We start from the raw sequence: 14,408 nt of genomic DNA, 5'->3' as shown, positions 1-14,408 counted from the left end.
CTGTTAAGGCTGATAAGATCTTCTTTTAAAGGCAGTTTGTTTTTTATCTAATAGTCTAGACACATTTTCATCTAGTATAAAGGAGGTGGAGCCTAAACTAAAAACTAAAAATTAAGAGCTCAAACTAAGTTTTCCATTTAACTTAGACAGGCTTTTTAATATGTTTACAAATAAGTTTGTTTGTGAGTTATTACTCATTTTATTGCTTTAAAATAACAACTTCTGCAATGTTATCTCAAGAAAGAAATCCTAACTTTATTTCTGCATTTAATTGTGCTGTTTCTAAACTTTATAAAGCATTTTGCAGCCAGTGAGAAAAAGTTTTGAACATTAGGACTTGAACAGAATCCCAGAAATTTGTGTCCAAGTGTATTTAAATGAAGACTGTTCGTGTTAAAACAGACCCGTCAGTATTTTTTCAGGATTCAACACTAGATGGAGACACTCAACACTGTAGGTGTTAATTCCGCTCTGAGGATTCTGATATCACTGTTAATTGGATACCCCTAATAGAAAGCTGCTTGTACTGTGTAGTTATATAGTCTAAGTGTTGTGATTGGTCTGTTTATGCTGAGTGGAAGAGCTGCACTGACTCTGTATTGTTGCTATGGCAGCCACAGAATTGATGACATCACAATAGACACCTCTGGAATGCACTTAAATAGTTCAGACAGTTCAAACAGAAGCTCAATAGGACAACGACCACCCTGCAGGTAGGACCGCCCCTCTGCTCCTCCCAGCCTCATTCTCTCTACTCTCCTAATAATTATTAATAGCCATAATAATTGTATTAATATTTAGTCTAACAGATGATTGATAGACTGACCACAATTAATAATGAGCTTTAAGGTCTAATGATTATATTTACATATTTAATTCTGTCCATCATTAAACTTGCTAGTTATCATGGATCTGATCATATCTGCTGAAGAAGGGATGGAAAACATGGCTTCAGCATCTAATGAAAGTCCTGCTGTGAAAGACAAGGAGACAGTTCAGACGTCCGTTGAGGAGCTCCAGACAAGGTCCCCTAGGGCAGTAAGTCCAGAAATACTTCTGGACAGTGCTGGAGAATCAGAAATAGAGAGCATCTACGTGCCCAGCAGCCTGGCCACTGATGAGGACGTGGAAATGCTAATGACGATGGCTGAGTCAGGGGTCACCATCGACTTAATGAAAGTTCCCTTTGAGACATCATCTAGGGACTCTGTGGACATCATCCGCGAATTACTGCAGAGATCCATTAAATCGGCCCATCTGTTGGATCAGTCTGCAACCCCTGAAGAAGAGGAGGAGGATCCTCTGCCCAAAAAACAGCAAACTGATCTTGAGGATGAAAAGGCTGTTTTGGACGTGAGGGTGTTGTTTGCAGAATGCTCATCACTAAGCAGTGATGAAAGTAATGTGGTGATGGACACTATGGAGAGAAAAAGCATCTCCCAAGAAGAGGAAGATCCCATCATGTCCAGGCCTGCCCCTTCAGAAGGAAACTGTCCCACAGATCCAGTTCCTGTAGAAAAGAAAAAGAGGAGCTTTTTTAATTTTATTCGACCTAAAAAATCTTCTATCTTCAGGTTTGGACGAAAGGTATGTGAGCTTTTGCTTTAGTAGTTCAGTGATAAACACCTCATATGATTTGTTAAACTATGAATGATTGTGTAAATAATAAGACAGATCATTTAGCTTGAACTCTTTTATGATATGTCTGTGTATGATGGGATCTTGACTTTTGTTTTGTTTGTTAAATGTTTGCTCATCAGAAGAAAGTGTGTCCCGCTGGCCTGTCTGAAGATCATCAGCCCAGCACATCTGGAAATCATCTGAAATGTGAGTACATGAAACAGAACACACAGTTAGTCTCAATGCTAGACATCCTCATATCAGTGTTTCTTACTGCCTGCTGTTCAAGTGTGTCTCATAATATCACTTTTTATTGTTTGAATGTAAAAGTAAAGTAGAATACAGTTTGTTCAGAAAAAAAGAAAACAGAAAGAAAACAGTTTAGTGAGTTGCTGATTTTCTGATTCATCTTGTCTTTTGCAGCTGGAGAATCACCTGTGTCAGAGACGCTTTCCAAGAGAATTCAGAAGTTTCTGTCCAGGATGATGGCAGCCATCCGCAGATCCCTGCATTTCCCCTTTACGCGGGTGATTCAACCAATTTAATTAGTGCTTTTGTTTACGGTGCTGTAAAAATGTCTATGTTCAAATTTTCTAGATCCATATTTGTCACATAATTGTTTCAAATCTTCTGAGTAAAGGCCCTGATAGTCGAGGGCTCTCCAGATCACTGGACAGGACTTCAGATGTAGTGCTAGGCAGAGCTTGGGGACAGTCCTTGATGAGCGAGTGCTCTCCTGAGCACCGGTCAGGACCTTGGAAGCAGACCCCGGTTCCCCAGCGTTCTTGTGAGTGCTGGGCAGAGCCTGGGGTAAAGCCTCCATTACCCCATTAGCCGCTGAGCACTGGGTGAAGCCTGGGCAAAGAGAATCAGCCAACCAGTGCTCCTCTTAGTACTGATGGGAGCCATGGAAGCAGGCCCCGATGCTCCAACGCTCTTTTGAGTGCTGGGCGGAGCCTGGGAGGAAGTCCTTTTTGCCCCCGATGCCCCTGAATGCTGGTAGGAACCTGGAGAAATGGTGTCAGCCAACCATTGCTCTGCTCAGTACTGGTCGGAGGCTTGCAAGCAGGCCTCAATGCTTTCCAGAGTGCTGGGCAGAGCTTTGGGGACAGGCCTTCATGAGGGAGTGCTGTACTGATCACCAGCCAGAACCTTGGAAGCAGACCCCATCATCCTGTGTGGAGCTTTGCACAGAGAGGAACTCACACAGAGGAATGCAGTCAGCCGACCAGGTCTCCTTTCAGCACTAATCAGAGCATTTAAAGCAGGCCCCGATGCTCCAAAGCTTTGTTGCGTGCTAAGAAGAGCCTGGAGAAGGGGAGTCAGCTAGCCAGTGCTCCTCTTAACTCTGGTTGAAGTGTTGGAAGTTCCATTGCTCTCTTGAGTGCTGGCCAGAGGCCCTGAGCTCTGTGATGAGCCTAGGGAGAAGGGGTAAGCTAACTAGTGCTTCCTTTAGCACTGGTAAAAAGCCATGGGCCAATGCTACCATGTGTCCCTGGGCAAGGCCAAGGGGGACAGGCATTAATGAGTGAGTGCTCTCCTGAGCACCATTCAGACCCTTGGAAGCAGACCCCGATTTCCCAGAGCTCTTTTGAGTCTGAGAGCCTCAGTCATCTTGACGCCGTTGAGCACTGGGAAGACTTAAGGGAAGACCCCAATGTTCCAGATATCTCCAGAGCACTGGGCAGAGACTTGGTTGGTGGGCTTATGGGGATGTCTTCAGCAGTTGGTTGACTCGCATCAACATCTTCAGCTGCAGGCAGACAGGTAGTAAAACCCTCAGCTTGGTCATCCTTTCCAGTTACCTGACTTACTCTTGTATTTGTGTTGTGCTACCCAGTGTCGACCAGTGGAGGATGGGTTCCTCTTTTGAGTCTTGGTTCCTCTCAAGGTTTCTTCCTCTAGCTCTGAGGGAGTTTTTCCTTGCAACTGTTGCCGTTGGCTTGCTCAAAAGAGGCTCGGACCCGGATTTCTACAAAGCACTATACAAATACATTTGAATTTCAATTATTGTGACAAATATGTAAAGATAGGGCACAGAATCTTGTAAAATAAAAATGATCTGCTGGGAAGTCTTATGTGTGTGTGTGTATTTATTTCACTTAAAACCTTTAGTCTCATTAAGAGGAATCTTAATAAAATAAAAAATAAAATAAAAAAGTCTATCTTTTCTGAAATCTATCCTGAGAAATATTTCCCCAAACTTGTTTTTGTAACGTGGCACACATTGCTCTTAATATTTCCACATAGACTCTTTAACTGAACAGTTTCTGATGACTTATTGTTTGGAACTGTGAAACAGTAGGGGACCCATGTCTTTCAGTCAGTTGGACTTTACCTTGGAAATCATCTTTATTTAAAAAGGTTTCTGTCCAGATTGGTCCTTCATAATCTGTTGCATTTAGGAATGGTTGAAGAATGTGGAAGGACTGTAGGGAAATGCTTTTCACTTTCCTTCCTTGAAGAAAAGAGAGAGATGAATAAGCTTCATCACAGAAAATAGGAAATAGGGTCATATTCACATTATAGGTCAAAGGTTTTTCAGTTTGTCAACAGCAGCCAAAACATCATAATCAATTTTCTGACATCATCTTTTCCCCCAAAAAACGTCCCATTAACCTAAAGGTAGTTACCACATTTGCTATGTTCTTCCATAAGATGACAGCAAGCACTTTGTCTCTGATGCCAAAAATAAAAGAAGTGTATCAATGAGGAAGTGACTGGATCAGCACTGTACAAATGACTGTGAGACACATGAAAGGGGACTTCAGTGTCTCTCAGGCATTATACATCAGGCACTTCTAAGTTACGTTTACTCTGTGGGTCTTTTTCAGGAATACGTTGGGAAACCATTGTCAAGATGTGGATCCTGAAAACAATTATGTGTGTCTTTAACGGTGTGATATTTGTAAGTAAGAATCTTATTTTATTAACACAGCAGTGATGTTGTTGATGATTCTTAAAATGGCCTGGTCCTGGACTATATGTTCTTTTCAATGGAGGATTTCCATTTAAAATGCTCTGTAATTCAGGACTAGGCTTAATCCCTGTTCAGAAAAACTGCCCTGTATGTCCAAAGGTTTCAAACTTCTTGTCCAGCATTATCTTCTTCATAAAAAGGCTATTTATTCTAATTACAAAACAACTAAGCTAGGTTTTGTTGTTAGACAACTAAGCTAGAGACCAGATGTATTTGGAACTTGAACAGAAATCAAAATATTACCCCTTCTTGTTGAGGGTCTGGCTTTGTGTTCATTAAACAGATAGAAGTAAAATATTACATATTTCTATACATTGCCATTAACATCAGCTAAATTCTGTATTAATATGCCTAATTAATAGAAAACATGCTGTTAATGCAGTCACCTTTAAGTGTTATATATTTAATAACTGGTAATAGGAAATTACTATTGTCATAACCTTAATCATAAAATGGTTAATAGTGGTAAATATGTCAAATAAGTTTTTTTTGGGGACTATTTTGTCCTACAAGCCATTCTGTGTTTGTGTATGTCGATAAAATGTGGCTGTTATCCCCTATTATTGTTTTTATAGATGGATTTCATGGTCCATATAATTTGTCTTTTTCCACAACTTAAAAAACTGTTGGTGTCCACCAAGCATAGTGTCTAGTCTGATTGCCAAGAAGCTCCAATTTGGTTTCATCCGACCAAAGAACTTTCTTTCAGCCGACCTTCTTTCAGGGTCTCCCACATGCCTTTGGATAAACTGTAATCAAAATGTAATTGTCCTAGCCACTCTCCCATAATGACTGATGACTGATGACTTTGACTGATGAAGAACAATTGTCGAAGAACAGTTGTTTCTCCCTCCTGTCTCAGCTGCTGAAGCTTTTAATGTCTTCAGAGTAGACAAAGGTGTCTTGGCGGCCACTCTGACCTTTAGGGGTGTTCATTTGTCATGGTGTATTTGTAGCCTGATTAACTGATTAATTAGTGTCTGGACCTTTTAGATAGTCACCTTCACTGCACTCAGGTGATCAACATTTCACTAATTGTGAGACTACTAGCACTAATTGGACTAATTGAATCTGGACCTCTGTTAAATTAGGCCAGTCATTTTATATATATTTTTTTAACTGACATTATATTGTTGAGCTTTGTTTTTACTTTGACAAATAAAGATCATTTTTGTAAATAAAAAATACTGACCCTGATTCCATTTCTAAAAGCAATAGGAGAAAAATGAGAAAGTATCCAGTTCATAGTCACCATACGTTTTATAGGCACTGTAAAAACATACCTAACATCTCAAAAGCACTATAAACACAGAAATGCAAAAACATAATTGAGATAATAGTTTAAAAACGGTTTCCTAAAGGTAACCGAAGGAGGCTTGGGACTATAAGGTTCCCCACAAAAAAGTTCTCCCTCATCATTCACAGCTGATGTACTCCTGAGCTAAGGTGGCTGCGTACTGCTCTGGTGTGAGCGCTAGTCACTACTGTGTATTTACTGGCATAGAAGGGTTCAATTCTGTGCAAGCTCACTACGGAAAATTTGTGTGAGCTGTGTAGGCTCAGTCTAAGTGCCCGCTTCCTCAAATAGAGTACTACAAGGAATCAAACAACCTCCAACCATTCTTCCCTTTTTCACTTCTGCCTTCTAATTGTATTGTTTTTGTTTTTTATCTGCCTGTCTGTCCGTCTGTCTCCAGTTGGCTGGTGGAGTGGCTGTGTTTGTAGGAATTTTGGTTGAAATGAACAGCAAGTATCTACGGACGGTGCTCGATCACATTAAAGACTCTCCCCCAGTCTTAGCGCAGCTGGTTAACGTGGGCTACCTGCTGATTGCTGTGGGGGCTGTGCTGGCCATCATGGGCTTCCTGGGCTGCTGTGGAGCCTTATGTGAAAGCAAGTGTATGCTGCTTACAGTGAGTGACATTTGACCTCAAATTATGGTAAACTCTAAGAATCAGTAAGTGGGTCCACACAGTTATGCATTTTATAGTTCATACAGTAGTAGTTTATGAATAATAGGTTTTACGGTCAATAACTTAAAGAGTTTTAAGTTCTAACTTAAAAGGAATACGTCTGGGGTCCAGCCAAAACTTTTTTTTTAACATTGATATTTCTTTCTTTCATATTTTCAGTTCTTCATCACTGTCCTCATAGTCTTCCTTGCTGAGGTGGCTGGAGCAGTGCTAATACTACTTTTCCAGCCAACGGTAAGCCAACGGTCTACTCTCCTTTCTTTCGTCTCGACATCCTCACAAACAAACCCACTGATATTGATACTCTTACAGTTTTCAGCAAATAGCCACGCTGGAAACGAACAGCAGGCAGATGGGGAGTGCTTGAACATATTATACGCTTCGTCCCAATTGCGTACTACATGCTAATACTATAAATATAAGTACATAGAAGACTATATACTAATCTTTATAGTGTGAATCTGGCATGTTGGTACACAAAATATTAACACACTCATTTTGTACTAACAAGAAGTGAAGAAGGAAGTCAGGACAGTGACTGTACTGGTTCTCATGAACATATCTGGTATAAAATGTTCTGAAAGGCAGAATCATGGTTCAAGTATTTATTACATTATAAACATTTGATCTGGTTAGTTTCAGTACCACATTGTACCACATTTAGGGAGCGCTAGAGAACTTTGCGTGATATACTTACGCCCTGCCGTCAACACCTGTGTGTGCTTCTCTCTCCGTATTTGACATTGTGGCCGGTGTGTTGTCAGTTCGGTGGGTGGCTCTCGTCGTGCAACAATTGTATCGTTATTAACAGATATAATCATCCCCACGTGCTTCCACAGCTCATTTTTACTTTGTAACAGGTGATCTGTTGAGTTGTACCTACTGAGGTGTGCTACTTAGTAGCCTTTATTTTGCATTATAAAACCTTAACTGTTATTAATTGCTTAAAGTCTCCAAAAGTATTTTTTACAAAATAAAAAGAGTTGTTACTTTATCTTTGCCCTCTAAACCAAGTAGTAGAGAATGTAATAGGAACTTTCATCAGTGTTTTTAAAAAGGTCTAAAAGGAAATTTAGCCTGTAACGCTACAGAAATAATATTCCATACTAACATTATAAAAATAAAGATTCTACAGTGGGATCTTTGAGGGATCTCGAGGGAGAACCACTTTTGGTTTTATAAAGAACCATGTTTATTTAATATTGCGTGAGTGTGGAGAACCTTTAAATGACCCAAAAAACCTTCCATTGATGCAAAGGTTCTTTATCAGTGTAATTGCCATATCCCAATTACAAAATAGTTCTGTATGGAACCAAAAGTGGTTCATCTATGGAATCGCTCAAAGAACATTTTGTAGCACCTTTATTTTTAGAGTGCAGCAATGTTCTGACAATGTGTTACACAATGACGGTTTGCCTCACAACGTTATTAGAACGTTCCCAGGTAGACAAAAAACTATACAACAATATTTCATGAATGGGTCATAAAACATTTTATAAACTTAAGAATTGGAGCATTTATTTACACATAAAGTTGAATATTTTCTGAATTCACACAGATAATAAAAAGTTCAAATTATGAAATAATTATAAATGAATAATAAATTATTGCATTACATCAAATGTGAAAAGCCCATATCACTGCTGTCCAATAAAAAACATGTCTCCATTTTTGTCAGTGTTTAGTTTTCTCCCTTGTTTAAACCCTGTAGATGCTCTATACACTGTGTAAATACTTCTGGATGAACAAACCAATAGAAATGCACTAAATCACATGAAATAAACTAAAAAAGTTAAATAAAACATTCTAGAAACATCCAGAAAAGTGGACAAATTGAACGTTCTGTGAACAAAAACTGTAACATTCAGAACGTTTGCTGTGAATGCAGTCATTTAGGCCAATATCCTGCCCATATAGCTGTGAGCATTTTCTCATATAGTGCTTTTGACCTATTTTCTACCTGCACTTTTATTTTGGCAGCTGTACTTATAAATATACACTATGTTAGCACACTGTGACAAGGTAGCACAACATCAAAACACAGGTTAGTTTTCTTCTTCTGTTGTTTAATGGGTAACAGTAGCCTGCCTCAACGTCCTGTAATTGAACCATGATCTGCACTGAGACCACCTATTTTGGTCAGAACAAATGGCCTTTGGTCCTTTCACAATTGTTTTTTTGGTAGGAACCAAACTGAAAAGTTCTTAAGTCCAGACCAAGTACATACTTTAGGTTTAGCAGTGAAACTGTGTTCTCTGGAATGATGGTGCTCTATCCAATACTTTTGGGATGACCCGATGAGCTGACCTCACTAACACTCGTGAATAACTGAATGCAATCAAGTCCTCACAGCAATGCGCCATAAACTAGTAGAAAGCCTTCCCTGGACAGTAGAGACAGTTACTCCAACAAAAGTAGGATAAACTCGTTTAAATACCCTTGATTTCAGAGGAAATGGTGAATGAGCAGGTGTTCCAGTACTTTTGTCCATGTAGTGTAGCACTTATCAGTCTTCCCTCCATTCTGATCTGAGTGAATAAAACGATGGGAATGAGCTATGAGATGTTCAAATGTCAAAAGTTTAAAAGAGGCCTGTTTATTCAGCATTTCTTCTGAAACCAGGGCTATTCATAGAGTGTTTGTTCCCCTTTACTACACAAACAGCATCTACTGAAGACGTCGCACTATATGTTGGAACTTTGTGCAGCAACAAGAGCATTAGTGAGGTCAGGTACTGAAGCTGGATGATCAGTTCTGAAACACACATGCCACTCTAGCTCATCCCAAAGGTACTGGGTGGAGCTCCATCACTCCAGAGAACGCAGTTCCACTGTTCCACAGTCAATGCTGAGGGGCTTTATACTCTACACTTTTATGGCTGATCAGTGTTTAGTGTAATTTGCATACATATGCAGTATCAAACCATAGTTAAACTAGAACACAAACATGTACAGAAAATAATCTTTGATAGAGCCCTGACGATTCATAGAGGAACACTGTGGTGACTGTCTCTGGAAGTTTCCATATTTCCCACCATTTACTGACCAGACCAAGGGAAGGGAAAATCGTCTAAGCTGTAATTTCCAAGATGCTTGCTTCCTGTTTTCTTTTAATGAATCAGAATGAGTTTCACATTTTAAAGAACATTTATTTTTTCATTTCGAAGATACACAGGCTCTTGACCATCACTGCTGACCTCAGCGAATCAGTCGGTCTGTAGGCGGACGTTTATTAAATGTCCACATTTTGCTCAAGATTTAACAGTACTGGGTCATCTTGCACATCTTAAAACAGGCAGATATCTCTCACTGATCCAAAACCTGATCTCTACTTTCTATTGAATTACTAATGAATTAACTGACATTTAATTAGGTTTGATCAAGTAATTATAATTACTCTCCCTTTTTCTTTAGGCAGAAAAGCTGTTGGTGGGAATTCGTCTAAAAGTTGCTCAGAGTATCAAGTCATCCTACGGTGAAAATGAAGTCTTCACAACCGCATGGAATGAGACTATGAGTCTGGTACATAGCCCCCTTTTTGTCGTTATTATGTATTATATATGGACAAAAGTATTGGGACACCAAAATCAAGGGTTTTAAAAAGACTCCTGCTTTTGTTGGAGTAACTGTCTTTACTGTCCAGGAAAGAAGGCTTTGTACTAGATTTTGGAGGAGTATTGCTGTGAGGATTTGATTGCTTTTTTTTAGCGTTAGTGGAGCCAAATATTGGATGGAGCACCATCATTCCAGAGAACACAGTTCTTTCACTGCTCTACAGCTCAATGCTGGGGCACGGTATTATACCCCTGTAGCCCACACCTGCCATTAGGCTGTCAATAGGTTAATGTGTGTCAGCAATGGGTGCAGCTTAAAGTAGATAAATGCATCAACTAGAAGTGCTGTCCACAAACATTTAGACATGTTGTGCATGTAAATCTATACTTATATTTTTATATTTCTATTTTAGCATGGCTTCTGTGTGTAAATGAGCCAATTAGAGTAGAGGCCACCATAAAAGTTCAACGAGAGTGTTTAAGAGACAACATTACATAGATTGTAAAATCATGGCTAAGCATTTTTGCCACAAAGTCACACACTTACTATTTTTGCTTTTAAAAACAATGTAAATACTAAATAAAGGATTTTGTGGGCATTTTTAATTTTATTGATTTAGAATAATAAAGGCACTTGGCATTGTAAAAGAGAGTTCTAATGATGTGACTTTATTAATAATGTGCATGTATTAGTGAATATAGTGTTACAGTATTTCTAACCACAAATGTCATAGTTTGACCAAACATGAAGTCTAAGCATAATGCAATAAGTCATGCTAACTGTTACCACCAATAATGTATGAATGTATGTCATGGCTACAGCTATCAGCTTTAATATGCTAATAGTCATATTAGCCCTTTTAACCCTTTTGTGTGTCTATGTGCCCTTACAGATGAAATGCTGTGGATACAATAACTACACTGACTTCACCGGCTCCCCCTTTGAAAAACTATACCAGTACCCTAACAGCTGTTGCCATGAAAAAGCTGAACAGTGTACACTGACTGCAGCAAAGATAGAGGTACTGAAACAACTTTCTGATCACAGTCTTAAACCAACACAGAGCTTCTAAACACTGAAATTAATGCTAAATGGTGTAAATAAGTAAATATGCAAATAACATTTTAGTAGTTTTAGCTTGTCTTTCCAGTGCAATGTTGCAAAAAAAAGTACAAAGTTTTTTTGTTTTGACTGAACATGCATATGTCATGGCTATATATATGCATATATGGTGGAAAATCTTTTTTAGAACAACATGATCACCATCATCTCCTGTAGTACTATTTTGAATATGCCTTCAGGCACTATTTGCGAAGCATCACCCCATCTATTAATTGATTCATCTCTTTTTTTGTTTTTGTAGAACACATCAGGCTGTTTTGGTGCCGTAATCAAACTGGTGGAGGATAACTCAACTTTGATGGCAGGAGTGGCCATTTGCATCGCTGCCATAGAGGTATTTGACACCAAATTTACTTTTCCTGCTGGTGTTTCAGAACCATGTTCAAGTGAAAGTAGCGTCCCATGTAATCATTGGCATCAGTGACCGGGGGTGGCTGGCTATGCATGTATCGGTGGAGACATGTGTTAAGTCTTTACCCTCCTGGTGTGGAGAGGCTAGTGCTAGAGGGAGTTGTAAACGGGTGGGTTCTTTGGTAGCACCAAATTGGTGGAAAAAGGGAAAAATTCTGACAAACGTTAAAGTTTAAAAATTAAAGTATAACAGTAGTAACTTTAAAAACACTGACACATTGAAAAACTTCTAACTATAGAACTTCCATAAAACAACTTCCTACTTCCTGTGCATCTATCAGCACAGGAGTAGAAAAATGTGTCTCTATTCTTTCCTTTATATTTTTGTCTAAAACGACCAAACAAAAAGTCCTACAGCTCCAAAGTCAAAAGGCATGATCAGCTGCATAGCAGGCACCAATATAGAATGAAATTAAAGAGAAAATGTGAGTAAAGTTTAGCTCTGTAAAGTAGATTATGTTTCACAATATACTTGATTAGTTATAGAATGAAATCCTTAAGGAATCCAGATTACCCATCTAGTAATGCTTACAATGCTACATGTGTGTGATAGATGATGACCTAATGACCTTACGATGGGTTTTCTCTTCTAGGTTTGTGCAATGACTGTCTCCGTCTTATTATACAAGAATTAGTGCTGCAATAGGATTCTGTTTAAACATCAAGGTTATTACACCTGTAAAACAGCAGACGTTTTTGTAAGAGGACAAATGTATTTCTGTGTATTGGTGCTTTCTTCACAACCCAACCAGGTTTCCTGTGGAGAATGTTTTACCTGTACAGCAAATGAAGATTTTCTGTTATTTACTAATAAAAAGAATGTCATATTTACATGTGACTTTTATTTTGGTATGTTATTTCTGTCTTTATTGCTGTATTTTTTATGTACAGTTCAAAATAAAATAATGATCTAAACTTACAATAAATTGTACTTTTAAAGTGTGATTTGAAATAACCTGAACATGTTTTAATTTTAGCTCATTTTCAGTATACATCATATCATCAGAATAAAACTATTTGATGTTTTATACTATAAATATTAAATATATAATATATATTTTTACTCTCTGATTCTACATTTCTTTTTCTTAAATTCCTCGATCTGATATATGTAATTCATTTGTACAAGCTGGAACAATCCGGAGAGAAATTTAAATAAAGATTATGTTGTATTTTACAGTTTCAAATGAGAATTCATCCTAAAAGACTGTACAGTTGTAGTGTATACATGGACACATTAGGAAAAGCTTGTGGTAATTCAAAATACAATTTTGAGATCTTTTTGCTCTATTTTGTCCTATCATTAGTTCCACTTAAAGAGACGCAATTTAGCAAATGAAGTAAACACACACATAAGACTACCCAGCAGATCATTTTTATTTTACAAGATTCGGTGCTGTAAGAAAGTATTTTCCATAATTATCCCTATCTTTGCATATTTGTCACAATAATTGAAATTCAAATGTATTTGTATAGTGCTTTGTAGAAATCCGGGTTCGAGCCTCTTTTGAACAAGCCAACGGCGACAGTCGCAAGGAAAAACTCCCTCAGAGCTAGAGGAAGAAACCTTGAGAGGAACCAAGACTCAAAAGAGGAACCCATCCTCCACTGGTCGACACCGGATAGCACAACACAAATACAAGAGTAAGTCAGGTAACTGAAAGATGGATAACCAAGGAAGTCAACTGACAGATCACCCTGCAGCCGAGGACGTTGATGCAGGTCCTCCAACCATCCAGGACTCAGAAGAGTGCTGGGGAATCGGGGTCAGCTTCAGACTCAGAATGGTGCTCAGAAGAGCACTCACTCATTGCCTGTTCCCCAGGCCCTGCCCAGGAAAGCATAGCAGCATTGGGCCAAGGCTCTGACCAGTGCTATAGGAACACTGGCCAGCTGACTCCAGTGCTTAAGAGTATTGAGGGCAAAGAGGACTTCTTTCCAGACTCTGCTCAGCACTCAGGAGAGAGTTGGAGCATCGGGGCCTGCTTCCAAGACTCTGATCAGTGCTGAGAGGAGAACTGGTTGGCTGACTCCCTTTGCCCAGGCTCTGCCGAACATTCAGCTGCACACGGGCTGATGGGGACTTCTGCTGCCAGGCTCTGCCCCGCACTCAGGAAAACACTGGGCAGTCAGGGTCTGCTTCCAAGGCTCTGAGTTGTGCTCTGGAGAGCACTCACTCATCACTGCCTATCTCCCTGGCTCAGCCCAGGAGAGCATAGCAGCATTGGGCCAAGGCTCTGACCAGTGCTATAAGAACACTGGCCAGCTGACTCCTTCTTCCCAGGCTCCTCACAGTGCTCAGGGGCTGTGGCCAACACTCAGGAGAGCAGTGGAACATTGGGACCTGCTTCCAAAGCTCTGACCAGTGTTAACCAGTGTGCACTGGCTAGCTGACTCCCTTTCTCTAGGCACCTACCATTGCTGAAGAGTTTTGAGGGCAAAAGGGACTTCCTTCCAGACTTTCCTCAGCACTCAGGAGAGCGTTGGAGCATTGGGACCTGCTTCCAAGGCTCTAATCAGTGCTGAGAGGAGAACTGGTTGCCTGTCTCCCTTTGCCCAGGCTCTGCCCAGCACTAGCCAGCTGACACTCTGTCTCTAGGTTCTTTCAAGTCTTCAGGGGCAACAGGAACTTCCAACCAGGAGAATGCTGATGAATCCAAGGTTCTAACCAGTGCTCAGAAAAGCACTTGATCACCAAGGACTGTTCCCAAACTCCAGAGAGGACCGGATCGTTCTATCCAGTTCTCT

At 39.7% G+C, this 14,408-nt stretch overlaps 1 protein-coding gene across 2 annotated transcripts; it reads left to right on the top strand.

The window, feature by feature from the left end:
* Positions 1-4,403: 4,403 nt before the first annotated feature.
* Positions 4,404-12,611, top strand: LOC140535833 (tetraspanin-1-like). 2 transcript variants are annotated; one of them, XM_072657358.1, is made up of 7 exons: positions 4,404-4,528; positions 6,298-6,513; positions 6,733-6,807; positions 9,987-10,094; positions 11,020-11,148; positions 11,491-11,583; positions 12,254-12,611. In XM_072657358.1, exons 1-7 carry the CDS (start codon positions 4,481-4,483, stop codon positions 12,293-12,295), a joined length of 711 nt encoding a protein of 236 aa, XP_072513459.1. In that variant the 5' UTR covers positions 4,404-4,480; the 3' UTR covers positions 12,296-12,611. The 2 variants fall into 2 exon arrangements, with proteins under 2 accessions (XP_072513459.1, XP_072513458.1); XM_072657357.1 differs by lacking the exon at positions 12,254-12,611 and having other exon boundaries at positions 11,491-12,238.
* The last annotated feature ends 1,797 nt before the right edge of the window (positions 12,612-14,408 follow it).

Source organism: Salminus brasiliensis, chromosome 15 (genome assembly GCF_030463535.1).
Source record: "Salminus brasiliensis chromosome 15, fSalBra1.hap2, whole genome shotgun sequence".
Lineage (NCBI taxonomy): Eukaryota > Metazoa > Chordata > Actinopteri > Characiformes > Bryconidae > Salminus > Salminus brasiliensis.
This window is presented reverse-complemented; position numbering and strand designations above follow the sequence as displayed.

Coding starts and splice junctions, on each gene's coding strand:
- LOC140535833 (XM_072657357.1), top strand. CDS start 4,481: ATGTGGATCCTGAAAACAATTATGTGTGTCTTTAACGGTGTGATATTT. Junction 4,529..6,297: donor TCTTTAACGGTGTGATATTT/GTAAGTAAGAAT, acceptor GTCTGTCTCCAG/TTGGCTGGTGGAGTGGCTGT. Junction 6,808..9,986: donor TACTACTTTTCCAGCCAACG/GTAAGCCAACGG, acceptor CTTTTTCTTTAG/GCAGAAAAGCTGTTGGTGGG.